This window comes from Cyprinus carpio, chromosome A6 (genome assembly GCF_018340385.1).
Source record: "Cyprinus carpio isolate SPL01 chromosome A6, ASM1834038v1, whole genome shotgun sequence".
Taxonomy (NCBI): domain Eukaryota; kingdom Metazoa; phylum Chordata; class Actinopteri; order Cypriniformes; family Cyprinidae; genus Cyprinus; species Cyprinus carpio.
The window spans coordinates 7,965,729-7,992,097 of NC_056577.1; the positions used below are offsets into that span (position 1 = coordinate 7,965,729).

Genomic DNA, 26,369 nt, shown 5'->3' on the forward strand with positions numbered 1-26,369 from the left:
GAAGCGCTCACAGCAGCACCACAACAACACACCCGATTGTCATCATTATAATCATCACGAGCTTCGCTCTGCTGGGTCTGCTCTTCTCACCGGCTTATTTTACTTCTCTGATCAAGTGTTTTAAAAGCTGACAAGCTATATTAAGCCAAGAGTCATTCGCTTCTCTCTGAGATCTTTAATCTGACAAATCGGGGTAAGAATGAACGAAGCACCATATTTATTAGCTTGAGTGATGTTAAATCAGCGAATAGAATGAAAAATAGAAATATTTATGTCTTCTAGAGACTGTATTATGGCTTGACAGTGGTATGTTTAATTCATGAGTTATTTAACTCCTGTCGACGTAGGTGATGCAACGTTAGTTCCAGATTTGTTGTGTTTTGTTGTGTTGCATGACTTTTATTTATGACCATCTAAACCTGTTTGACAGCTTGTGTTTTAATAAACTCAGAAAATAAGTTGTTAATATTAATTTTGAGTATTTATTAAACAGTAACTGTTCTTGATCTGTTGCTGTGTGTTTACTAGTGTTTACTAGTTCATCTGATTTCATCACAGCTCTGCGTCACCTTCGGCCCTGACCGGTGTGTGTACATGTGTGCTTACACTGTCAGGACAAAAACATTTCATTTACTTACTTTACAATTAAAAAGAAATGTAGCCTAGGTACAGAAATGCTCAGAATTTGCTCAGTCACTTTGTGACTAGTTTTATGAAACATTGTCTCAGGAAAATTAGTTTAAACATACAAGTCATTGTCGAACCCTTTGTTGTCATCCAACATCTGAAATCATAGATCACTTCTTACAGGACAATCATCCACAGTGACAAACACAACAGCTGTGATATGGGGAACGTTTAGAGATGGAGAAGCAGATAAGGTGAGTGTGTGCAAAGATAGACTGCCAGCAGTGTAGAACAATGCAATGTTTGTACACTTCTTAGTTTGTTTTTTTGTCCTAAGACTTTTCTGAAAGTGTATTCATCACTGCGTTTCTAGTTGTGGTGAGGAGGATGGTTCTGGGGAGAGAGGACTTCTCCACACGTGGATGGGATACTCCTACAGCACCACACCGGAGAGGATTCTGCTCTCCCGGCCGGTTCTGCAGGCTGCCCTGGGAGCTAGACACGGTGTTCTGCTGGTAGAGGGTAATACATTTATTATTCACACTGGATACACATGCAAATTTGGCTGGCCAACCCTCTTCAAAATACAAATATTTGATGAGCAGCACTTTGTTAACAGGTTAAAGTCAACATCAAAATGGACTATTTACGTGGTCTTATTGTGCGCAAGTTATGGATTGCAAAGAACAAATGTTTTTCTTTGTGATCTTTTATCAAAATGTAATAGCATGGTCTGCCTTTGACACGTGCCTTTGGTGTGACAAGCCTTGGAATAGTAACAGTAATTTAACACGATAGTTCACCCGCATAAATAAATACTCATCGATTACTCATGCAGTGAAATTCAATGGTGTCCAGTGTTGTTTTAGACCCTATTGACTTTGTATGGGTTCTACAGAAGAAAGTCATATACTGTAGGCTTTCATTTTATTTTAAGGGAAACTGTCCTAAAATGAAAAAAAAAACATCTGGATACACTGAGGTGTTCTCAAGGGTGAATGTGACCCGCAGCCTCCACGTCATGATAAAAAAAGGTTTTTTTTTTTTGTTTGTTTTTTTATATTTGTTTCACAAGAAAACTAATGAAAATGCTTCATGTCCACAGTGATTTTCAAACTTTATGACTCTTAAGACTGCCTCATATAGGATAAAGGCCCGTTCACACCAAGAATGATAACTAGAACGATAGCTATAACTAAGTTTTGATAATTGTTCTAATTCTGTGAGATAAGGAACGCAACTATAATGATAATTACACAGAGGAACGATATTGTTGCAGTCACTTTCAGTTTGATTATTTTTTCAAGTTGATGAACGATAAAAACTTTGACAGCCAATCAGAATCCACCTGACTTTAAAACACTCAAGCATTTAAGATGGTAGATGACAAAACTGCAGCGAATGCTCGCAATAAACAAATCCATGTGACCAATTTAACCCTGTGATGGATAACTATTGAAATGACTGGATTTCATCTGCCAAAAAAATCACCTAAAACAGTAAATGTGTTTGCACCATAAGGGATTTCTCCTGCAATTATGACAAAGCAGCTGTATTATTCACAGAAACTGGGAGTTTAGAAATATTTAATTAATTAAGTAGAAGTCTTTTTGTGACTCCAGAAGTGAAAGAATTGTAAATTCTTGAATAAAAGCAATCATTATTGAGAGGGGGAAAAATAAATATGATTTCAATATACATCTTGATTTTGTGTGTTTTTAGCTTTTTAATAAAGTTATATTATATTAATATAATTAACTGAAAGAATTTTAAGTCAACCTGTGGCCCACTTGGAAGTTCCTCTAGCTGGCACCAGTCCTCAGGTGGAAAACCACTGCTTTAACCAGATTGGGAAGGTTGTGAAAAGACTTGACTATTGCTTCTCATACATTTTTCATTAATATTGCAATCCACAAATGTAATCATTTATATACTATATCTAGGGGGACAAGTCTACAGCTTTGGCGAGCTGCCATGGAAACAGAACCATACATCATCAGTAGTGACTGAGCCTGTTTTGGAGGCGGTTCTTAGTGAACAACGCGTTGTTTTTGTTGCTGCTGGCTCCGTCCACAGTGGAGTCGTGACAGAAGATGGAGGCATGCACATGTGGGGAGAAAACACTCACGGCCAGTGTGGCCTATCAGGACTCTCTGTTATCCCTAATCCCACCCCTGTGGGTGTGCTCGACTCCGAGGCCATGCCCCCTCAGACGGTGAAGATCCTGGAGGTGGCTTGTGGGGATCAGCACACTCTGGCTCTTTCAGCCAAGCATGAAGTTTGGGCTTGGGGAAGCGGGTGCCAGCTGGGACTGAACACTTCAAAGTTTCCTGTCTGGAAGCCCCAGAAGGTAGAGCACCTGGCTGGAAGGCACGTGTTGCAGGTGGCTTGTGGAGCTGCTCACAGCCTGGCTCTGGTGCGCTGTCTCCCCCCTCCGCATGAGCCTCGGAAACCCCCTCAAGACAAGTGTGGTCAGTGCCATCAGATGCTGTACACTATGACAGACAGAGAGGACCACGTTATTATCTCTGATGGACATCACTGTTCAGTAGGTGTTGAGCTGGACAGCGGTGAGACCACATCTGCATTTGAGGGCAGCCCAGATCAGAGCTCGAGGGGTAAGCAAGGCAAGAGCTCTCCTACAGAACCCGTTCTATCCATGCCAACCCAGATCCCAAACTCACCCACTTGCATCACTAACCCTGAATCTACACCTCCTCCTGAGAGCAAACCTGCCTCTGAACCACAAAACAAGGTTCCTGCATCTAGCCAAGAACCTGTAGAACCAACCATAGAAAACCCAGAGGAGCCTGAAGCTCCGCCCACAAATGGAGAATTCTGTGTTGAAGCCTCAGAGTTCAGCACTCCTGAGCCGGACAGCTGTAGAGCCACAGGAGGGAAGTCCTCCCCATATCCTGATGAGCAGGCAGTGAAGGCCTACCTTAAAAGACTTTCTGATCATGCCCTGGCCGAGCACACCACCAAGACTCCCAGCACACTTCATTCAGCTCAGGTTAGTCTCAGAAACAACTTCCAACAAGCAGTAAGTTGATATATGAGCACCATTTTTTATATATTTAAAACTTTTCTATATATTTAAAATGCTTTTTTTTTTTACTGTGTAAAATAGTGTGATCATTTTGATAAAAATGCATTGGGTATTAAACCCGTAACAGTATTAAAATTTTGCCTGATACCTGTAAGCTGATAATTAATTTCATGTTATGGCCAATAACCGATAAATGACCAATATTAAAATTCAATACTATTTAGTTTAAATAAATTAAAAATAAATGATAAGTGAACTGGGGTGTAGCAACATAATGATGTAGAACATGAAATAATGTAGATTCATTATAAGATTTGCTGAAGATTATTTTTAACTGTGTTATGAAATTATTAGTGTTTGTGAAGATTAAAAAGTGAGGAAAATGTAAAAGAAATGTGAAAATGAAAGTAAAGGCGAAATCAGCATGCACAGCATATATTTATCTATATCTACACTACCATTCAGAAATTTAGGGAAGGTAAGAAGTCTCTTCTGCTCACAAAATTACAGTAAAAAGGGTAATATTGTGAAATATAATTACAATTTATGATTTGTGATTTATTCCAAAGCTGAATTTTCAGCAGTCATTACTCAATTTTTCAGTGTCACACGATCCTTCAGAAATCATAATAATATGCTGATTTGGTTCTGAAAAAAAAAATTCTTCTTATTATTATTATCCTAGTTTAAAAAAAAAAAAGATTTTGCTGCTTAATATTTTTGTGGAAAAAAATATACGTTTTGTTTTAATTTTTTAATTTTCATTTCATTTATTTGATTCCTTGATGAATAGAAAGATCAAAACAACAGCTTTTGTAACATTATACTTGACTTTACTCTCATTTTTAATCAATTTAATGAATGAAAAAAAATCTTTAAAAAAAATCTTATTGACCCCAAACTCTGAACAGCAGTGTATGCTATGATGCATAAATTCACTCATAGCATTTACTGGACTGATTTATTTATTTATTAATTTTGGTAAATTTATTTAGACTAAATTTTTAATGCATTTTCACAGAATAAAAATATAATAATAAAAAAAAACACTTACTGACCCCACACTTTTGAACAGTAGTGTATGTATTTGTATATCTATATCCAAATTTAATTTAAAACTGTTAGCACGGTGACATGCCAAAATCTGTAACAAATATTATAGTTAAAAATATCTAGATTTTTGTTTATTTAGTTAAAATCACTAACCTTCCATCACTATCCAACTAGTTGACTCTTCCAAGCCATCATAAATCAAACTGTTTAATTGCTTCTAAATGCACAATTTAAGTTCTCACATCTTTCCTATCACAGCTCTCCAGTGACTGTGCTGATTGTTTCACCTCTGACCCCTTGATCCCGGTCGCCCAGTCTGTGACTCCAATGGGCTCTGCGTTAAACAACTTGGTGGTGTCCTGTGCCTCTGCAGTGGGGGAACGTGTAGTGTCCACATACGAAGCTCTCTCTCTGAGAAAGGTGATTGGTTACTGGGTAAGTGTGTTTTCCAGTTTTTATACTGTGTGTTTACAAGTTTGTTACATCTCCTTAAACATCAAACATTTATTTGATGTTTTTGGCACTTTTATTGGGAAGAAACTGAGAGATTATAATCTAGCTATGATGCGTTTGACCAAATTTTTTGTGCTCCAGGTTCCAGGAGAGCGAGTAGAAGAGAGACTGCGTCAGGAGGAGCCTATGCAGGGGAAGAAAAGCTCCAGCCTGGGGGACATCCGAGAGGAGGAGGCGGAGCTCAGTCGTCGCCTGTCCCTGCCTGGCCTGCTCTCTCAGGGTACACATGCTCTCCTTCTCTTACACCCAGTGTGCCGTCTCCGTAAGTCTGCATGGGCATGTTGATGAGCATCTTGTAAAGTTTTGCCTCTCTCATCCATCAGCTCATTGCACGCTTGGTGTTTCTGCTGCAGAGGCTATGAATAACTAACAACTCTATTCCTTTTTGTAGCAAATTTCATAAATATTTAAAGAAAATGGTCTGCTTTTTTAATCATCTGAGTGTAGAGAGTCTGTTCTGCTGTTTAGACGCATAAGAACCAAAGGAATGATTGCTATGAATGTATTCTTTTATTAGCTGAATATGTGAAGTTTCATCATAATCCTGTGCAGTGTGTTAAGAATTAGTTCATTCAGTTCAAAGTAAAAACCCTGCAAATCGCTGCCTGGCCAATTTTAACTTGCAGTAATATGTTTGTCAGTGGCATTGGTTGTTTTGCCATGGCTCTTCAAACTCCTGCCGATGGCACTTGTGGACAGGTTTCCAATATATTACTGTTGCCATGGTTACAGATATTGCAGAGTTTGAGGTGAAGGAGTCGGCATCCAACGCAAAAACTGAAGGTATTTTTATGTAGTTGCATTTGTAAAATGTTTTAAATTAGAAGTAGTTTCATGGGTGAATCCCACAGACACATGTCTAAATTTCAGCCCAAAATCAAAAGAAAAAATACATTTGCATAAAATAAATTAAGCTTATTTTTGTACAATTAAATTTTTTTTGCATTATGATTATTTTCCTGACACGTTAGCACATTCTGCTTACTTTAATGTGTCTGCACGTTACTTTTCATCACTTTTCATTCTCATTGTCAGTGGTCATTATATTAAAAACATAGTAATACTGTAATTAATACAAAATATATTTAAATTAAAATTAGAATAAATAAAAGGAAGCATAGCAATTTCTTGAAATCTAATAAAATATCTAGCAATTTACACTACCATTTAAAGTCTGTGGTCAGTAAGAACAAAAATTTTGGCAACACTTTATTTAACAAACAAATTAAATGATTACTGTCATATGAAAAAAAAAAATATATATATATATACACACACACAAATTAAATGATTATTGTCATATATATATATATATATATATACACACACATATATATATATAGAAATTTTTTGGAGAATCTTATATACATATACAGGTGCATCTCAATAAAATTGAATGTCATGGAAAAGTTAATTTATTTCAGTAATTCAATTCAAATTGTGAAACTCGTGTATTAAATAAATTCAGTGCACACAGACTGAAGTAGTTTAAGTCTTTGGTTCTTTTAATTGTGATGATTTTGGCTCACATTTAACAAAAACCCACCAATTCAATCTCAACAAATTAGAATACTTTATAAGACCAATAAAAAATATTTTTAGTGAATTGTTGGCCTTCTAGAAAGTATGTTTATTTACTGTACATGTGCTCAATACTTGGTAGGGGCTCCTTTTGCTTTAATTACTGCCTCAGTTCGTCGTGGCATGGAGGTGATCAGTTTGTGGCACTGCTGAGGTGGTATGGAAGCCCAGGTTTCTTTGACAGTGGCCTTCAGTTCATCTGCATTTTTTGGTCTCTTGTTTCTCATTTTCCTCTTGACAATACCCCATAGATTCTCTCTGGGCTTCAGGTCTGGTGAGTTTGCTGGCCAGTCAAGCACACCAACACCATGGTCATTTAACCAACTTTTGGTGCTTTTGGCAGTGTGGGCAGGTGCCAAATCCTGCTGGAAAATGAAATCAGCATTTTCAAAAGGCTGGTCAGCAGAAGGAAGCATGAAGAGCCCCAAAATTACTTGATAAACAGGTGCAGTGACTTTGGTTTTCAAAAAACACAATGGACCAACACCAGCAGATGACATTGCACCCCAAATCATCACAGACTGTGGAAACTTAACACTGTACTTCAAGAAACTTGGGCTATGAGCTTCTCCACCCTTCCTCCAGACTCTAGAACCTTGGTTTCCAAATGAAATACAAACCTTACTCTCATCTGAAAAGAGGACTTTGGATCACTGGGCAACAGTCCAGTTCTTCTTCAGAGGTAAGACGCCTCTGACGTTGTCTGTGGTTCAGGAGTGGCTTAACAAGAGGAATACGACAACTGTAGCCAAATTCCTTGACACGTCTGTGTGTTGTGGCTCTTTATGCCTTGACCTCAGCCTCAGTCCATTCCTTGTGAAGTTCACTCAAATTCTTGAATCGATTTTGCTTGACAATCCTCATAAGGCTGCGGTTCTCTCGGTTGGTTGTGCATCTTTTTCTTCCACACCTTTTCCTTCCACTCAACTTTCTGTTAACATGCTTGGATACAGCACTCTGTGAAAAGCCAGCTTCTTTGACAATGAATGTTTGTGGCTTACCCTCCTTGTGAAGGGTATCAGTGATTGTCTTCTGGACAACTGTCAGATCAACAGTCTTCCCCATGATTGTGTAGCCTAGTGAACCAAACTCAGAGAGCATTTTGAAGGCTCAGGAAACCTTTGCAGGTGTTTTGAGTTGATTAGCTGATTGGCATGTCACCATATTCTAATTACACGAGATTGAATTGGTGGGTATTTGTTAAATGTGAGCCAAAATCTTCACAATTAAAAGAACCAAAGACATAAACTACTTCAGTCTGTGTGCACTGAATTTATTTAATACACGTGTTTCAAAATTTGAGTTAAATTACTGAAATAATTGAACTTTTCCACGACATTGTAATTTACTGAGATGCACCTGTACTTTTTTGAGAATTAAATTTTTTCATATAACAGTAATTGAATTTGGATGAAAATGTGCATAATTGTCAAGAAAATAATGTCACAATGAAAAATCTATATATATAAAAATCTTGCTTCATTTTATTAATTCAAAATACAATTTCTTAGTTTTTTGCTTGTGTTTGGGGAGAGATATGAATATAAGTCATGTGTTGACACTGTGCGATTCAAAGTAGTCCTTCTGGTTTTAAGTTGACCAGCAGGTTGTTGATACATGAATATCTTTTAATATCCGTAGTCCAGAGCTGTCAGAAACTTTCTGCTCTAGTGCTTTGCATGTGTTTAAAGTGATTTACATTTAGTTTGCTGAATTAGAAATTGTAATGCAAGGACTTTTTAAGGTCTCTCTGCTCATGAGGATACCTCAGCCTGGTGTGTCAGTCTGAGTTCATAAATCAGCTGAAGGCTGATACGCATGCTAGAGAAGACAATGGTGGCCAGGCCAGCTACCTGCAACACACACACACACACACACACACACACACACACACACACACACACACACACACACACACACACACACACACACACACACCTTTTCTCATCTCCTCAGCCCCACCTATGACAGATGGACCCCAGTGGGGCTGGAACAGAACTCAGCATGGCAGCAGTCTGTATGTGTTTGTTTGTGTGTGCACCTGGCCATACTGTGTTTGAATGTGTGTGTGTGTGTGTGTGTGTTTTGCAGGGAGTAGAATTGGAGTTGGCCAAGTCTTTGGGTCTGCGTCTGTGCTGTTAAATGATTCATGTGAAATTTCCCTATGCTGTTTGTTTGTGTTTATATGGCAGAACTGAACTAATGCATATTCAATGAGGAACAAACTGCCAAGAGTTGCAGTTTCTTATGATTTATCATTTTGGTTCTTAGTTTGGATATGGATTTAGTTTGGATATCTCTTTCTTGTTGCCGCTCTCTCAGTGTCTCCACGTCTTTTGCGGCGAACGAGCCGCCACCGTGCACGGGCTGTCCCGCTCGCTCCAGGAGGCATTCCTGAGGCCGATGCCCACCTGCCGCCTTTGCAGACAGAAGTGTGGAGCTGGGGACGTGGCCAGGAAGGGCAACTTGGACATGGAGACCTCCTTCCCAGGTCAGAATCCTCCCATCAGCAGAGGAATGGAGACTATCTTGCCTAACAACTCCTAAATTACATAAGATTCCAGGGATTTAAAATATAAAGTGCTCCACTAAAATGAGGACAGACTCATTAGATACATCACAGAGGAACATAATGGGGTGATTTCTTTCTCTTTCTTTTCAGACCGCAGCCCGTCTGTGTAAAGAGTCTGAATGGTAAAGAGGTGTTGAGAGTGGCTGCAGGTGCTTATCACTCTCTCGCCCTGACCGCCCAATCACAGGTGACACACTTCGCCTGCATATCCGTGGCTTTTCTCTTGAGCACTGTATTAGTGTAATCCTCCTGTAATTTGTGTGTGTTGTGTGTGTGTATGGCAGGTGTTCTCCTGGGGCTGCAACACTTCTGGACAGCTGGGACACATGGAATCCCCCACCACCCTTCCTCACTTAGCCAAGGTGTGCACACATGCACTTAAAACAGAAAAAATATCACAAGAGGGAGAATAAAATTCCCTGCCTTTTGAAATCTTTTACATGGTTTTGGAAAATTCAAATTTAATGATGGCACTGTACTTAATATTATCTACAAAGAAAAAGCATGATAAACAAAACGTATCAAAAGGATGTTGTTTGTGATGTTATTGATTTACCAATGACATTTAATGTGCACTCACAGAATCATGTAACAGTGAACCGAGTCATCAGTGTTCCAGTGTTTAGTGGGTTAAGGCCCTAGCTATTGACCAAATTAGTGTTGACAACATACTGATTCATGACTGGTTTGCTTTGTTTGTCCTCTTTTGTCTTTACACAGCTGTCAGATGGGATTCGTGTGTGGGATATTGGGGCGGGGCAACAACACACTCTCTTATTGGCTGATGGAGATTGTATCCAGCCAATCCTGTATTATAGTGGGCAGCAGGTGAAAGAAGTGATGGAGCAAACTGAGGAAGAGGAGAAGACAGGAGAATACACACAGCAACCGGTGCTGCTGCCCTTTTGTATGAATGTGAGCAAGACTTTGTCATCTTCATCATCATTTTTTTTTCAAATTGCTATTGTATAGAATAAATATACTTCTCAAATAATTTTGAATACTACTGTGCTCTGAATCTTGTGCAGTGATGCTGTTATTTACATGACTTGTTCTGACTCGTTTCATTGTGTGTGTGTGTGTTTGTGGTAGTTGGGCTATGTAAGCAGTGTTTGCGCAGGAGGACGGACATGTGCGGCGCTGACGGATTGTAATGTAATGGGTTTTATTGCAAGCCTGCATGAGCTGGCGGCTGCAGTGAGGAAATATTACTGCAAACTCAGCAATATCAATAGTCTTCTGCTCCAGCCTCTGCTCAAACTGGGTATGACAGTGTGTGTGTGTGTGGGATGATAACTTGTTTTGTTCAGTTTAGACTTTCATTAGCATATCTCCATTATAGCCCTGCACGAGCTGTACAAGTATGGTGTAATTCAGTAGCAAGACCAGTGGAAGTGAAACAGCTGAAGCATTTAAAGTTCCTTAATGTATGCAACAGGGTTGTTCTTGTTAACTGAAACTAAAACTACAACCATAAACATTTTTTTTTGTGTTAATTTAAATAAAATGAATGTTAACTAAAATAAAATAAAATATAAAAAAAACTCAAACTTTTTTTCACCTAGTTGCCAAGGTAACATTTCTCATTTTTCATAGTTTAAGTGATAAAATAACTAAAACGAAATTAAATAAAACCTAATTAGTAAAAATCAATAAATACTATATAGTATGTAATATACTTGTACATACATACATATATGTGTGTGTGTATGTATATGTGTGTGTGTATAAATACATACACACACACACACTATATATATATATATATATATATATATATATATATATATATATATATATATATATATATATATATATATATATATATATATATATATATATATATATATATATATATGTATATATATATATATATATATATATGTATATATATATATATATATATATGTATATATATATATATATATATATATATATATATATATATATATATATATATATATATATATATATATATATATGTGTGTAGTCAACACTATATAGAAATATAAAATTGACAAAAACAACATAGTGACTAAAATTAAAGAGAAAGCAAGTTATAAAAATGCTCTATAATATATAAAAATCAAAACAAAATATACTCTATAATAATCTATTTTAATTATAATATAATGATGACTGTCCTGTTTATCTGATTTATTATTTGGGATTTTTATTTGTCATATCATCAGTAATTTTTTATTAATTATTTATTTATTTAATGCTTTTAGATTCCCTAAGCTCCACCCTCGGTCAGTCCTCTGCAGGACTTCTGCAGAATCTGATTGGACGATTTGGCCGGCTGTCTCAGCTCACTGGTCAAAACTCGGCCTCTCTAACCTCTTTCCTGCGGCGTTCACGTGATATCCGAGGGCTTGTTATTCTAGATGATGCACATCTGTTCCTGGACACATATTCTGAGTAATAAAAATGAAGATTAAAACAAAAATGAAAATGAAGTGGTTATTTTGGTGATGACCTCAGCAGATGGAATAAGAGGTGTTGGTTGTTGTTCCTTACTTCATGCTGAAAAGAATTCAAATTAGAACCTTGAAAGTCAAGGAAATCTGTGTTATCAATACATTCATTTCATTAACCAGAAATGTATCTTCGTGGCTGCAATCTCTATGCAGATATTTATAATGAGTATATATATATTATTTAGTAATAAAGAATTATTGTAAAGTCATGGGAATTAAATACTCAAAAATGTTGAACCCACCTTCTCAAGTGCTGATTTTCCTAGTTGTAATAATGTCCTTATTCTTCTAATTTTGTCATAAAGGTACTGTTCTGCAGTTGGTGATCTCTTAGTCATGGGAGGATTTCAAGCCCTTGTCAAACCTTGTCAGTAAGTAATATATGTGTGTGTTAGACCCTATCCCAAATGCTTTCCTAAGACTTTGCTGTCCTAGGATTCCACACTTGCTGCAAAACTCTAGAGTAATGGAAATGATTTGCCATTGTTCATGCAGTGTTCATATTTACATAATTACAGACTTAATTACATTAGCATGTATATTAAGACTCTCTGTCTTACTCTGTTTGAAGTGATGTGTTTGGCAAAGGGGCCGAGGTTGTTCAGAAGCTGTCTGAATGTTCTGAAGAGGATTTGCCCTTAGCGGATGTTCTGGCGCATCTCTTTTACCTGCCCATAAAACACCTGCATGAATACGGACGACTGCTGCTCAAACTGGCTACCTGCTACGAGGTGGTGGGTACTCACTAGAAACACAGTAACACTTCATGTTTTGTCTATTTTTTTTATTTTTTTTGTTTGAAGGAGTTATTTATTTTTCTGACGTTTATTTATTTTTTGCTTAATCAGGTTACTCTTTTAGTTATTCACACGTATAGAAATTGTTTGGACATACGAAATGTTAAACCAGACTACCTTAATAAGAAAATTTATGGTTACACTTTATTTTAAAGGTTCTGTATGTAAGTTTTTGACTCTGCTAAAGCATAAAAATACCATAATATGTTTGCAGATATTTAAGAAACATGCTAAGTTAACATACTTGTTTATGTGAAAAACAATGCTACAGTCAGTTATTCTCCTTTGAAAATGTGCGTTCGGGCTAGAATGTCGATCTTTGTTTTGGTTTGTAAAACCCGCCCACTGCCAGTTTACCCAATTGTACTTCGTCACCCCGGGTTGCCAGTTGGCGGGAAACATAGTGTATTTCATTTCAGTCATTGTCAAGTGCGCTCGTTCCTGTTTGTGTCGTCAATCTGGCAACCTGCATGTGCGTCAAGTCTCCAATATTTTGAATTTGGACTGCAATACCTAGTTCAACCACTCAGTGTCAATCCTACATACAGCACCTTTAAGGTGTCATGTTACAGTGTAATTATACATATAAGTACTGAGTAATATTAATTAATTACGTGAACTTACTATATGGTTAGGGTTAGGATTTGGGTTTGGCTTAGGGTTACTTGCATGGAATTATGCATAATTAATTGTTATTATAATAGTAAGTACATGTAACATGTAACAAGGACACCTTAAAATAAAGTGTTACTGTATTTATTTATTTGTTTGTGCATTCTTATTTTTTTTGCTTTCTTATTTAGTTTTTGCTTTTATATTGTTTACTTATTGCTTATGTATTTATTGAGTTTTTTTGCTTTTATGTTTTATTTACTTTTTTGCTTATTTATTGTTTTTTTTTTTTTTTTTTTTTTGCTTATTTATTTGTATAGTTGTTTATTGCCTATTTGGGTTTATTGGGTTATTCTTTTGTGTGTGTGTGTGTGTGTAATTGTATTCTGTAATAACATGACTGGCTGTATTGTCCACTGATTTTCACTCGGTGCACTATCACTATATAAATCCTACTTCTATATCTTTTTGACAGAGTTCTGTGGATTATCAAAAGCTGCAAGATGCCTGCTCAAAATATGAATCCATGGCTCTTCATCTGAAGAGGAGGAGGAAGGAAGCCGAGTACACACTCCACTTCTGGAAGAGCTTTCCAGGAAAGATGACCGTGAGTCTCCTTGCTGCTGTTCAGGCCCTTAGAAGCACTTTACCTGTCAAAAGCCAGTCAGTTTAATGCACACCAGACAGCCAGGTGCTCTTCCTGCCGAGCAAATCATTTTATTTCGGTGCACTTGTGGAGGGGAGCTAGAATGTGGATGAAGTTGGGCTGTTAATTAAGAGTTCTCCTCTTCTTTCAGGACTCTCTTCGTAAACCTTCTCGGCGGCTGATCTGTGAGAGCAGTAATAAGGCTTTGACTCTTCAGAACGCAGGCCGTTTTTCCGTCAACTGGTTTATCCTTTTCAACGATGCACTGGTTCACGCACAGGTTTGCTCTCTTCTATATACTTTCATTTAATTTCAGTATCACTTCTGCCTTTTCTCTGCCTTTTCTGTTGATCTCGTCCTTCCTTCTTTACACAGTGCTTTCACTTCAGTTTTTTATTCGCTTACAGGGCCAAACTAACAATCTGTATCCAATGTTTTAGTGATGTTTATCTTTGTTTTGGTAGGGCATGGTCCCCTATAAGAGTCTTGTAAGTATGGGCTGTACGAATGAAGAGTTTCCTCCATAGCATACTGTCCCCTAGTGCCCAAGGATGCACCCTACAGCTGTAGTGTTTTGTTTGTCCAGTGCTGTTGTTAAAGGAATATTCTGCGGTTAAATAAAACTTTTATTTGATTACTTTTTCTCACATGGAACAAGTTAGAAGCACAATTCATCCATGTAAAGTGCAAGATGCACAGGCAAATTTTGCTACCCTTTAACCCTGTGTTGTAAAATAACACTGACATAATAAAATGATCAATGCATTCAACAATACCTTAATATCTTCATAATCTAGACTTATTACTAATCATAGAAAAAATAAATATTATAGGCATTTTGCTTACTTGAATATAGATTATCCAGTCCAGTAAAACAAGATGATGTGCTTCAATGGAAGTTCTCAGGTTGTGTGAGTTCATGGCCAGGCAAACAGGCCCATGTTTAAAATCTAGCATCTAATAGAATTGCAAGGTTGAACAATAGGGTCAATGAACAATGTGGTCTTAGAGGAAAAAAAACAGATGAGCAGCTTTATTTTAGTCGAGCTAAAACTGATGTTGTAATATTACAACAGTGGACCCTACAGTGTTAATCCAGAAAATAATTTAGACACATTTAGACAGTAAAAACCAAGACGAAATGTAAATGCTAATCAGTGACATTTAGTATAATTGAGATACTATTATAGGTTTTATAAATTTTCATTTTATTTTAGATCAAGTTTTAGTAACTTTTTAATATATATATATATATATATATATATATATATATATATATATATATATATATATATATATATATATATATATATATATTTATTTATTTATTTTAATGTCTACATTGTTTATTTGTTTTATTTCAGTTTTAACTATTTTAGTACAACAAGTTAAACTAAATTAAATTGAGAAATTGAAAAAGTTTTTTTTTCTTACCTACTTAATTCCTCTGGGTGTAGGTTTGCTCCGCTAAAAAGTACTTTACTCATAGTTACATCAGTTACATGATGTTTTTATACTTTTGCATCAGTTTGACTGTTTCATATTTTCATCTTTTTGTATTGCTTTGCAATCTCTCTATAGGCTTTTATTTGTAATGCATTACTGGACAAACTGATGGATGTGTCAAAGTGATTTTCTGTGGCCACAGATACTGTCAAGAGATTTTAAGTTGTATTTAACTCTGAATATTCCTTTAAATAATTTTATCGATTAAAATCACATAATATCTGTAATAGCTCAAACTTTAAATTTCTAGTTTTTGACAGAAATTCCTGTAATGCTTCATTTAGACTCTACTTTTTCCAAAATGTAGTGTTCCTGAGTGGTTTAAAACCATAGAAAGATGACAGTACATCTGGTTGGGTACATTCCAAGGCTTCCTGCTTGCAAACCCTTTGTAAAAGATATGTTAAAGCACAAATGCATAAATGTACCTGGTTGTAGTAAGGGGCATGTTGTGCTGGATGGTTTTATGTTGAACAGTAGTGGTTCTGTTTAATGCTGAGTCTCATCGTAGTGAATGTGCCAGTGAGTATTTGAGATGATAATCCATTATTTTCCTCCCTGTTGTTTTGTTCTTGATACCTTTCACAGTGCGTGTATGTGTCTGTTTTTTCTTTCATCAGCATTGTCCCTTTCCATCATAATGTGCTCCTAGGAAAAAGAACCATATGTTCAACATTTTATATTTTAAAATAGTAGTTGTCAACCTACAGAAAATGTAAACCCTTTGACAGTTGGTTCATGCCTGAGATGCGCTTGTGTCAAGTTTTTGACAAATATTGTATGGCAACAAGGTTTTCACCATCATTATTATTAATTCAATCCTATTTAGTCTAAATAAATTACAAATAGAACACTCAAAAAACTAAATGCAGTACTTTAAATGCTATGAGTGAATTTAGACATCATCGCATACACTGCCATTCAGTGTTTGGGGTCAGTAAGATTATTATTATTTATTTTAATGAATCAAATTTGGCAGTAAATACATCAATAGATCTCCTGTATGCAGATATGGTACTGATATATTGTGCATCATTACTCTGGAGTGGACAGAATTGTGTACAATCCTAGTGCATTTATTTTCTGTATGCCATTCTTGCATTAGTTGCATTCCTTTTTCAACCCCTCCTAGTTTTCCACTCATCACGTCTTCCCATTGGCTACATTGTGGGTGGAGCCTATTTCTGAGGAGAACACAGGCATGTGAGTGTGCCAGTCATGTTTATTATCTTTATATAATTATCAAGTGTTATGAAACGTTATGAAGTTTGTGTGGTTCTCTGCAGATATGGTTTAAAAGTGACTTCACCTGAAGAGAGCTTCACTCTGCTGGCCTCGTCCCCAGCTGAAAAGGTAGACCTGACTTGATTATTTACAAAATTATTATTTACAGAAACCTGTATAGTTGGTTAAACACTGATGTTCTGATTCTAAGCGAAGTGGCTGCGTTCTATAAACCAAGCGGTGGAGCAAGCGCTTAGTGGACTGGGGCATGATGGGATACCTCCTTCTACGGGGGTGACGCAGAGAGCAGATCCGCCCATTTCACGGACAGCATCATACACATTCTACAAAGACAGTCGGCTCAAGGAGGCCATTTATGAGGGCCGATGGGTCTCAGGGAAACCTAATGGGCGGTAGGTCAATAGAGAGGGAATTGTGGGTGTGTAAGTCTTCTTAAAACGTGGAAGTTGATGATTGGCTATGTCTGTGTTCTAGGGGCGTGGTCAAATGGCCCGATGGGCGAATATACACAGGGACATTCAAGAACGGCCTTGAAGATGGGTAAGTGATTACACTTTTTTTTTTTTTTTTTTTCAGATTATTATGCTGACGTCTCTTACTTCATAATTTATTTTTCTTTGTAGTTATGGAGATTATGTTGTGCCTAACAAAAACCCGAACAGCTGTGATCATTACCAAGGGCAGTGGAAGGATGGCAAGATGCACGGCTTTGGAACATTCAGGTTTGTGGTTGTGTTTTTATTTTGGCATATTATTTTTCTGTATGTAGAGTGGAGATCAAAATTAGAGAACAAGCTACAATTTCCTAAATTTCAAGGTCACTGCTTAGTCCTGTTTGAAGTTATCCTAACAGGAGAAGAAGGGCTGGTTTTTAAGCACATTTCATAAATGAATAGTATTCTGAAGCACAGTATAAAAAACTTAAATGAGATATTTGAAAAATAACTCTGATCAGAATTAGAGAACAGTACAGATACCTCCAAGCTATCGGTGTTATTCTGGCTCCTGGTGCTAATTTCCTTAATTATATGACAAACCCTATTTAACTGGCAGCATACCTCTAATTTTCACTGAGATTGCAAGATGAATAAAAAAAAATCTTACTGACCCAAAAACTTTTTAACTGTAGTTTGTTGATGTGATTCGATGTAATAAAACTGACAGTGTGTGTGTGTGTTTGTGTTCAGATATGCCTCTGGTGAAATATATGAGGGTTCTTTCCAAGATAACATGCGTCATGGTCACGGGATGTTGCGTAGTGGGAAGCTGAATTCCACCTCTCCCAGTGTCTTCATCGGCCAGTGGCAGTATGACAAAAAATCTGGCTATGGAGTGTTTGATGATATCACCAGGTATGCAGATTCACAAAATGATTGCGGCACTTTTATGCCTTGAGAGTGTGTGTGCAGTTGTGCACTATACTAACTGTCTTCTGTGTCAGAGGGGAGAAGTACATGGGCATGTGGCTGGATGATCAGCGTCAGGGGAACGCAGTTGTTGTTACGCAGTTCAGCCTGTACTATGAAGGATCTTTTAGCAACAACAAAATGATGGTGAGATTGACATGCACACATTTGGTTTTATTTTAGCAATGTAGGTACGAGACACCATGTTATATTATGACTTTATTCGCAATATATCATGACCTCTTGTGCTTTATTGCTTTTATAAAACAGTTACTACAAAATAAAAATAGTATGGATACAAGGTTTTATCCAAATTATATTTTTTAAACAAACTGAAGAAAAGAAAAACAGCTCCTGTTTTTTCCCTATTGTTTCAACACATTAGGTATTAGGTTTTTAATGACTTTGAGATGCATTTGATTCTACCAAAATGACTAAACCTGACACATACACACACATACTTACTAAAGTACGAAAAAAGGAAACTTCAGATTATTAATTTTATCTTGTTAATTGTTTCTCTCCAAGGGAAATGGGGTGTTACTCTCTGAGGATGACACCACATTTGAAGGGGAGTTTTCTGAAGACTGGACTCTAAACGGAAAGGTGATATTTATTTATATTTATTTTTTTTGAAAGAAACTAAAAAAAAAATCTAAAAAAGGGCACACTACAATGATCAATATTGGCAATAAATACACCTAAAATGTTACAACAAATGTCAATTTCAAATAATGCTTTTTAAAAAAATTTGGCTAGTGCAAATTCAGCTTTACCATCACAGAAATAAATTGCATTTTAAAAAGTATTAAAATGAAAAACAGCTGTTTTAAATTGTAATAATATTAAAAATCTCATATTAAAATATGATAATAATATTATATTAATTTAATTGTATTATAATTGTGTTATTAATGTTTTTAAAAATATTTAAACTAATATTACAATAAATGGAAAATCTTGCCAACACCATTTTTAATGGTAATGTTTGTTTATCTCAATCTGCAGGGTGTGCTGACCATGCCGAATGGAGACTACATTGAAGGCTCTTTTAGTGGAGTCTGGGGAACCGGACTAAAGATGTCAGGAACCTACTACAAACCCAGCCTCTACGACTCAGACAAGGAGAAGGCTCATGCACTGTACGAGTGTGTGTTGATCTCTGTAGCACAATTCAATTTTAAGCTGCATTATCAATGTTGATGGGAAACCGATGTGTCTGTGCTCTTGCAGTAAACTGGGCAGGTTAGCAGTTCACTCTGAAGAAAAGTGGAAGGCCGTGTTTTTGGAGTGCTGGAACAGGCTAGGTTGTGATTCCCCAGGACAGGGACAAACCACTACAGCGTGGGACAACATCGCCGTAGCACTCACTGCTAACAGGAGACAGCAGAGAGACAGGTACACTTAAACACACACACACAGTGCAGAGTGGACCTCAGTGTCTACTACTGCATAAAAAAACTCTCCTGACACTAACATATGATTCCAGCAGAGTCTGACATTAGTTAGCTAACAAATCGGTACTCTAATAAGCAGAAAAATATTACATATCATACTAGGGGTGGGTGGTTTGACCAGACTCTGAAATTACAGTATGAGTAATGTTATACAACTGTAATTGTTCATATCACAAAACAAAAAATCATTTATATATTAAATCACAATGAGGTAATGCCTGTTTTTTGATAATCCAGTGAACTGATATATGAGTAGTACTTCATCTAATTTTTTTTCTTCTCTTTTTATTTGTAAGTTTATAGGTGTAAAAACATATGGAAGGCCATTTGTGCCAAATAAGAAAAGATTTAAGATGAATTTTTTTAATTGTTAATTATAAGTCGAAATTATGAAATTCATAAATTATAATTATGAAATGTCATAATAATGATTAATCAACTTTTATTTCAACTTTTTGTCATAATTCAAAAATAAAATGTATGAAATAAAAGGTCTAAATTATGAGATAAGAGGTCCTAATTTCAAGAAAAAAAAATCGAAATGCTGTGAAATGCTTTTTTCGACTCAGAATAAAAAATAACATAAGAGTAGCAGAAATAAAATATATTAAAAAAAGTTTGCCAATTTTTTTGTCATAATTTATACTTTTATCTCATAATCATAATTTTTTATCTTATAACTTTTACTGCATTAATTTTGATTTACCTAAACATGATTTTTTTTTTTTTTTTTTTTTTTTCCTGGGCTTCCACACAAACCAAATTATTCATAACAAATGAATATAAATGTAAATAAATTATGTTTATAATCTTGGATGAAAACCTATGGAACATGAATATTAAGTGTGTATTGTTAAATGTATAAAGTATAAACTGAATTTATGTGTGTGTGTTTCAGTCCAGAGTTACTGAGTCGCTCTCATCACAAAACGCTGGAGAGTCTAGAGTTCATTCCTCAGCATGTGGGTCCTGTGACGTTAGAGGTGTATCACACAATCCGCCGCTACCTTGTCAAGGTATGCATTGCCTGATGTCATAATTTGCCCCTTCTAGTAGTTCAGTTGTCTGATGATTTTGCTCTAGAATACATTGACCCCTGATTTTTGACCCCAGGCATGTGATACCCCACTGCATCCTCTGGGTCGGCTGGTGGAGACATTGGTTTCAGTGTACCGTATGACATATGTTGGTGTTGGGGCCAACCGCAGATTACTGCCCCAGGCAGTCAATGAGATCAAGTCCTATCTCAGCCGCATCTTCCAGCTTGTCAGGTAAATGTGTCAGTCAGACTGATGACAAATTCTGTTTTAAATGTTGTTTCCATGAATATTTATGTATGTGTTTGTTTAGATTCCTCTTTCCTGATCTGCCAGAGGAAGGAGGTTCACTAGCTGACCCTCCAAAAGAGAAGGGCGGCTCAGACCCTGCTGGGAAGCAGCTGGAGTCTCCTAAACCTGGGTACGTAAGATGGCTCACTTATGAGTAAAATAATACATAGCACACTGGGGGTGGTTGGTTTGACCAAACTCTGAAATTATAGCATGAGTAATTTTATTTTATACAACTGTAATGGTTTATATCACAGTTAGAGTTTTTGTTGTTGTTGTTACTGGAAATTAAATAAAAATGTTTATATATTAAATCACCATGAGATAATGCCTAATTTTGATAATCTAGAGAATTTATAAATTAAAAGTACTTTACTCATTTGATTTTTCTCATTTTAATTGAAACTTGATGGGTGCAAACTTTAAGAAGCCTAATTCTGGCACATTAGAAAAAAATCGTCTGTCATGCTCTCAAAAATCATAATCATGACATAAGCAAAATTATGAGATAAAAGGTTTGAATTGACAAAATGATGACACATTAAGTAATAATTATGAGATAAGTTGAAATTATGAAATACTAAATCATAATTATGAAATACAAAAAACTAAATTATGAGATAATTGTTACCAACTTTTTGTCGTTATTATTTTTCCTCATAAATTCAGACTGATTTTACTGTGCTTTTACCAGCAGTCTTTTGCACGTCATTTTTACAAGTTATCTGATGCATTGTCCATGTGTGTGTGTGTGTGTGTGTGTGTGTGTGTGTGTGCATGGCAGGTGTGTGGTCAGCAGCTCTGCTCTCCTCCTGCCGGTGCTGTTGCCCCGTCTCTATCCTCCTCTCTTCACTCTCTATGCTCTAGAGAAAGAGAAGGAGGATGATGTGTACTGGGAGTGTGTGCTCCGACTCAACAAACAACCAGACCTGGCACTGCTCGCCTTCCTCGGGGTGCAAGAGTGAGTCAGACACACAGCTACACTGAAAAATACATACAGTAGATTTTATTATCCTCTAGTGATCCATCCTACTGCCACTAATACCTGTTTTCACAGGAAATTCTGGCCTGTGACTGTTACAGTACATGGAGAAAAACAACAGGTAGTTATATGTGACCCTAGAGAAAGAGCCCTTCACACAGAATGTGTCTTTGCATCTAAAAACACGAGACGCCGTGCTCAGAAATGGCTTTAAAAAAAAGCGCAGCACAGAATGCCTCATCCGCCATGTTCCGGTCAAATAAAACAGTTGCCATGCCAACTTGCTCCTGTTAATAAAAGCTCACAACACTTGCCCGTCTCCAGTGTTCTGATTGGTCCACTGTTTTGGAACTGACATGATGAACAGTGCTGCGTGTTGAAATTCTTTTAACTTGCCCCGGGTCTTAAAAAACGCAGCACTCGTATGCATTTACATAGATAAACATCCAAAAGTAGTGCATTGTAATGGAAAAATGCATTCTGTGTGAACGGCCCCTAAGTTTCTTTTAAAGCTCTCATTGAAAGCTATATGCTGATTATATTACCTGAAATAAGACTCTGGAACATGAAGCAATATTCATTGATGTATTTTGGTGGTGTGTAGGTTCTCTCAAGCACTAAGGACACCTGTTTTGCCTCAGCAGTTGAGACTTTACAGCAAATAAGGTTGGAGATTTACATCAATTTCTGGCTAATAAAGTTTGTAATTTTTCTCTGGTAAATGGTTTTTAAGGTTGTTTCTCTTTTTATTTTGACAGCACAACTTTTACCCCCTCAGACAAGCTTCAGGTCATCCAGCTGACCTTTGAGGAGATAACCCAGGAAGTACTCGCACTTCTAAAACAGGATTTCTTATGGTCTATGGATGACCTTTTTCCTGTCTTCCTCTTTGTTGTTCTGCGTGCACGGTAAGGATGAGATCACAAGGTCCTGTTTTTTAAGACCATGTTTGCACACTACCTTTCAAAAGTTTGGCATTAAGAGATTTTTAATGTTTTGAAAGAAGTCACTTATGCATGCCAATGCTGCATTTATTTATATCAAAAGTATATGTCAAATATATAAAAAAATATAGTACATATAGTAAAATATTTCACAGATTTAAAATTACCATTTTTCATTTGAATATATATTAAGATGTAATTTATACGTGTGATGCAAAGCTGACTTTTCAGCATCATTGCTCCAGTCTTCAGTGTCACATGATCCTTCAGAAATCATTGTAATATGCTGATTTGGTGCTGAAGAAACATTTCTTATTATTATAATGTTGTAAACAGTTGTGCTACTTTGTGGAAACATGAAGATGTGTCAGATAACTCAAGTCAGATATACATACTAGGCTTAAATATAAACGTCTTAGATAAAAGAGGATGTGTTCCTTTAGACATCCAGTTTCTGTTTTTCTGCATATGTTTCAGCACAGAAAATAACACTTTGTTAAAAAGGCATGTTTTCGTTGACATAACGGTTGTTCTCTACAGGATAAGGAATCTGGGGTCAGAGGTCAGCCTCATCGAGGACCTAATGGATCCATGTGTACAACACGGAGAGCATGGCATCATGTTCACCACACTCAAGGTATAGTCTGCTGTATAAGGGTTTTTCACAAGGGTTTTGTCTTTTAAACCTTGCTGCAGAAAAGTAAACGGTGTGAAACAATGCAGTGTTAAGATGCAGACATATTAGCAAAATGTCATATTAGTCAAACATTGTTAAACCACAGTTCAGAATATAAAAGATAGTAACAGACAGCCAAACATAAACTGCCTCAGTGCTAATCTTATTAAACATTAATTGCATTAAATATCAGTATTACGTATTAATTTGCTTTGTATAGTCACAGGATCTTTTATGTGATGTGTTAACCACTGAGAGAAAAAGTTAAAAATGTTTTACGTGACAACATTTTGACAGATGTGCAAACATATTGTATTGTCATCTACTCAGCCATTCATCTCATAAATATGCAAATAAGCCCAGTGTGTACAGATTGCTGTATTGAATTCTTCCTCTTCCTCACTCAGGCATGCTACTATCAAATCCAGCATGAGAAGATCACATAATGAACACATCTCTCCAGACTCATCTGGTAAGGCAGTGGAATGACTGACAAACAGACCAGCCAATCACAGTGTTCGAGACACGGCGCTTGCCATGATGTGTGAGGAGCCAATCACTGGATCACATGACCAGGAAGAGTGATTCCATTGGAATCTGTGCTGTCTTTGCTTTTGAATTTATTAACGTGTTCTTTTCATTTTTGTGTCTTCCTCACTCAGGAAGCCGTTATCGAGGCTTTTTAACTGCTGTCATTCCATCATGTTAAAGATATGTTCTCCAGCTCAGTGTTCTTTTATTAAAGAGCCCATGCTTTGTCGGCTCAGAATGAATGACGTTCATGAACAGTATGTCACGATCACCTCTCCCTCCAAGCACACACTGACATACTGTATGAGGTTCATTAATGTACTGTAAGCCATCCGAAATAATGGGCATCTACCTCTGTCTTTGAAGTAAACTACTACATTAATTTTCCTGATCTTATTACATCATTCAGTGCAAACAGCAAACAGCCTTGGACCCAAATCATGAATCTGTTCACATAAATCAAAAAGATGTGCGTTTTATTAATGAATGTCCCAAGAAAAAAAAAGAAAAAAATAAACTTTTATTGCTGACTTCTGATCCATTTGGAGCTTTCGTAAGAAACTGGTGACCTGCTTCTTTATGTATAAATCTTTGTTTACAAGCTTCTTTGTTCAGCCAAATTGAACTTAGTATTGAAACAGTTGATACTAAACTGAGATAGCAAGTGCTTGTGGATCAACACACACACACATTTTTTTGTTGTTTCTCTGTGCACTCCCACAGCAGTTTTGTTTTGATGCACTTTTTTCGGGGGAAGTTAAGTATTTTTGTAGTCAGTTTTCTGAAACTGTCCAAGCCTTTATTTCAGAAAACGTTTGGAATGGTTTCAGATTTCCTCTGCATATCCGAGTATCTGCCTCCAATGTATGAGTTTTGTGGTGGATTTCACTGGCACACTGGAACAAGAAGTTGAAGATCTTGCTCTCTGATGAGCCACAACGCTTTGCATGCTGAACTAATTTGGTCATGAGATGTATTTCCTGCATTTTGCTGTTGTTAAATTAAGCTGTTTTTGCAGAAAGGTCACTTGACACACGCAAGCACTGTAGTATTCAATGCTAAAATCAGTGCAGTATTCTGAAAAGTGCCTCTGACAGTATTATGGACTTGTGTCATTACATCTCTATATCCAGCAATAGCTTCGAGTTGAGCCTCATGTTTTAAAGCTCAACATCCTAATACATTATTTTCTTTTATTGACATTGTTTTATTCATATGATGGTTAGATCTGGCTACAACACAGATAATGTGAGCATTGTAGAGTATTTCACGTACAGAGCACCAGAAGGGCGGAGAGTTTGAATAAATGGTCACAAAACCCATTTCCAAGGATCAGGGATGCTTGCGTGTGATTGTATGTTACTAAACGTAATCGTGAAAACTGTAATGATGAAGGACTGTTGATGTTTACAACCATTGACACTTGAGATGTTGCATGAAAACCATAGTTCATGTTGTACTTTGGGTTCAGGAAGGTACGGTTTGTACTTCCACATCAGTTTTTCTATGCTGAGCCAAGGGGTGCATATTAACCTGTGTTTGGATGTTTGTGTATGCAAGTATGTATGAAGTTTATGTGTGATTTTTGAAGAATATTGTTTGTGCCAGTTGTTTACTGACTCATAATTCAAATGGATGGCAATAAAATGGTTCGGAATTGAAATTGTCATCTTGACTCTTTTACTTGGCCTTTAATACAGCAAACAAAGCTCTGTTCTCCAATACTGGCTGAACAAGTCAAAATGGTTGCTCGCGAATCATTTGGTGCTGGGTTCAATGGGTTTTAATAAGATGCATTTATATTGGTCTGTTTCCATTTTCATCCAAAACTGTTGAACCCCATTTCATTGACATTTGTTTTTGAAAAATACAAAATTCCGGTCATGCTGCATCTGCATAATCTGAAAATAGTTTCTAGTTACAAACTAGAACAAATTTTGATGGATGTTTGACCGTTGATGTCAACAACAAATGAAGAAGAAATGGTGTTTCTTCTTTCTTATAAAAGTTCATGAGCCTATTTAGTTGCTATCTTATGCCTGATTAAATGGTTTGTTGCATTTTAGTATTTGCATTTATTATTTGCAGCCTTGTCAGAATGGACAAATCTGTGATACATCTTTTGAACGATTGCTTTGGCATTAAAGGGTTAGTATCAACATCTGTTTGTACTTTTTATGTTAAACTGATTTTTGGTTAGTAGAGAGAGAGAGAGATGAGATTAAGTAACAAATCATAAAAATTGGAAAACATTTTTTTAAAATCAGCTAATGCCTGTATACGTAATTTAAGAATCATTTTTCGATATATTTTAAAGGCCCCTTTTACACAAAGAGTTTATGGTGCATCAGAATAAAAATGCTC

General features: G+C 36.4%; 1 protein-coding gene across 10 annotated transcripts; it reads left to right on the top strand.

Moving 5' to 3' along the window:
* Positions 1 to 19: 19 nt before the first annotated feature.
* Positions 20 to 25,668, top strand: als2b (alsin Rho guanine nucleotide exchange factor ALS2 b). 10 transcript variants are annotated; one of them, XM_042757817.1, is made up of 37 exons: positions 20 to 193; positions 797 to 881; positions 1,001 to 1,149; positions 2,571 to 3,640; positions 4,988 to 5,164; positions 5,324 to 5,504; positions 5,975 to 6,025; positions 9,146 to 9,314; positions 9,486 to 9,582; positions 9,680 to 9,757; positions 10,116 to 10,310; positions 10,488 to 10,659; positions 11,627 to 11,816; positions 12,181 to 12,246; positions 12,447 to 12,609; positions 13,760 to 13,891; positions 14,082 to 14,210; positions 14,395 to 14,418; positions 16,569 to 16,639; positions 16,723 to 16,789; positions 16,871 to 17,073; positions 17,156 to 17,221; positions 17,305 to 17,403; positions 17,869 to 18,033; positions 18,123 to 18,234; positions 18,616 to 18,693; positions 19,096 to 19,235; positions 19,321 to 19,485; positions 20,443 to 20,560; positions 20,658 to 20,815; positions 20,895 to 21,002; positions 21,657 to 21,833; positions 21,930 to 21,975; positions 22,459 to 22,520; positions 22,613 to 22,762; positions 23,339 to 23,435; positions 23,882 to 25,668. In XM_042757817.1, the coding sequence occupies exons 2-37, from the start codon at positions 865 to 867 to the stop codon at positions 23,918 to 23,920; spliced, it is 5,181 nt and encodes a 1,726-aa protein (XP_042613751.1). In that variant the 5' UTR covers positions 20 to 193; positions 797 to 864; the 3' UTR covers positions 23,921 to 25,668. The 10 variants fall into 10 exon arrangements, with proteins under 10 accessions (XP_042613751.1, XP_042613750.1, XP_042613755.1 ...); XM_042757816.1 differs by having other exon boundaries at positions 811 to 881; XM_042757821.1 differs by having other exon boundaries at positions 21 to 193; positions 811 to 881; positions 5,324 to 5,462.
* Positions 25,669 to 26,369: the final 701 nt, after the last annotated feature.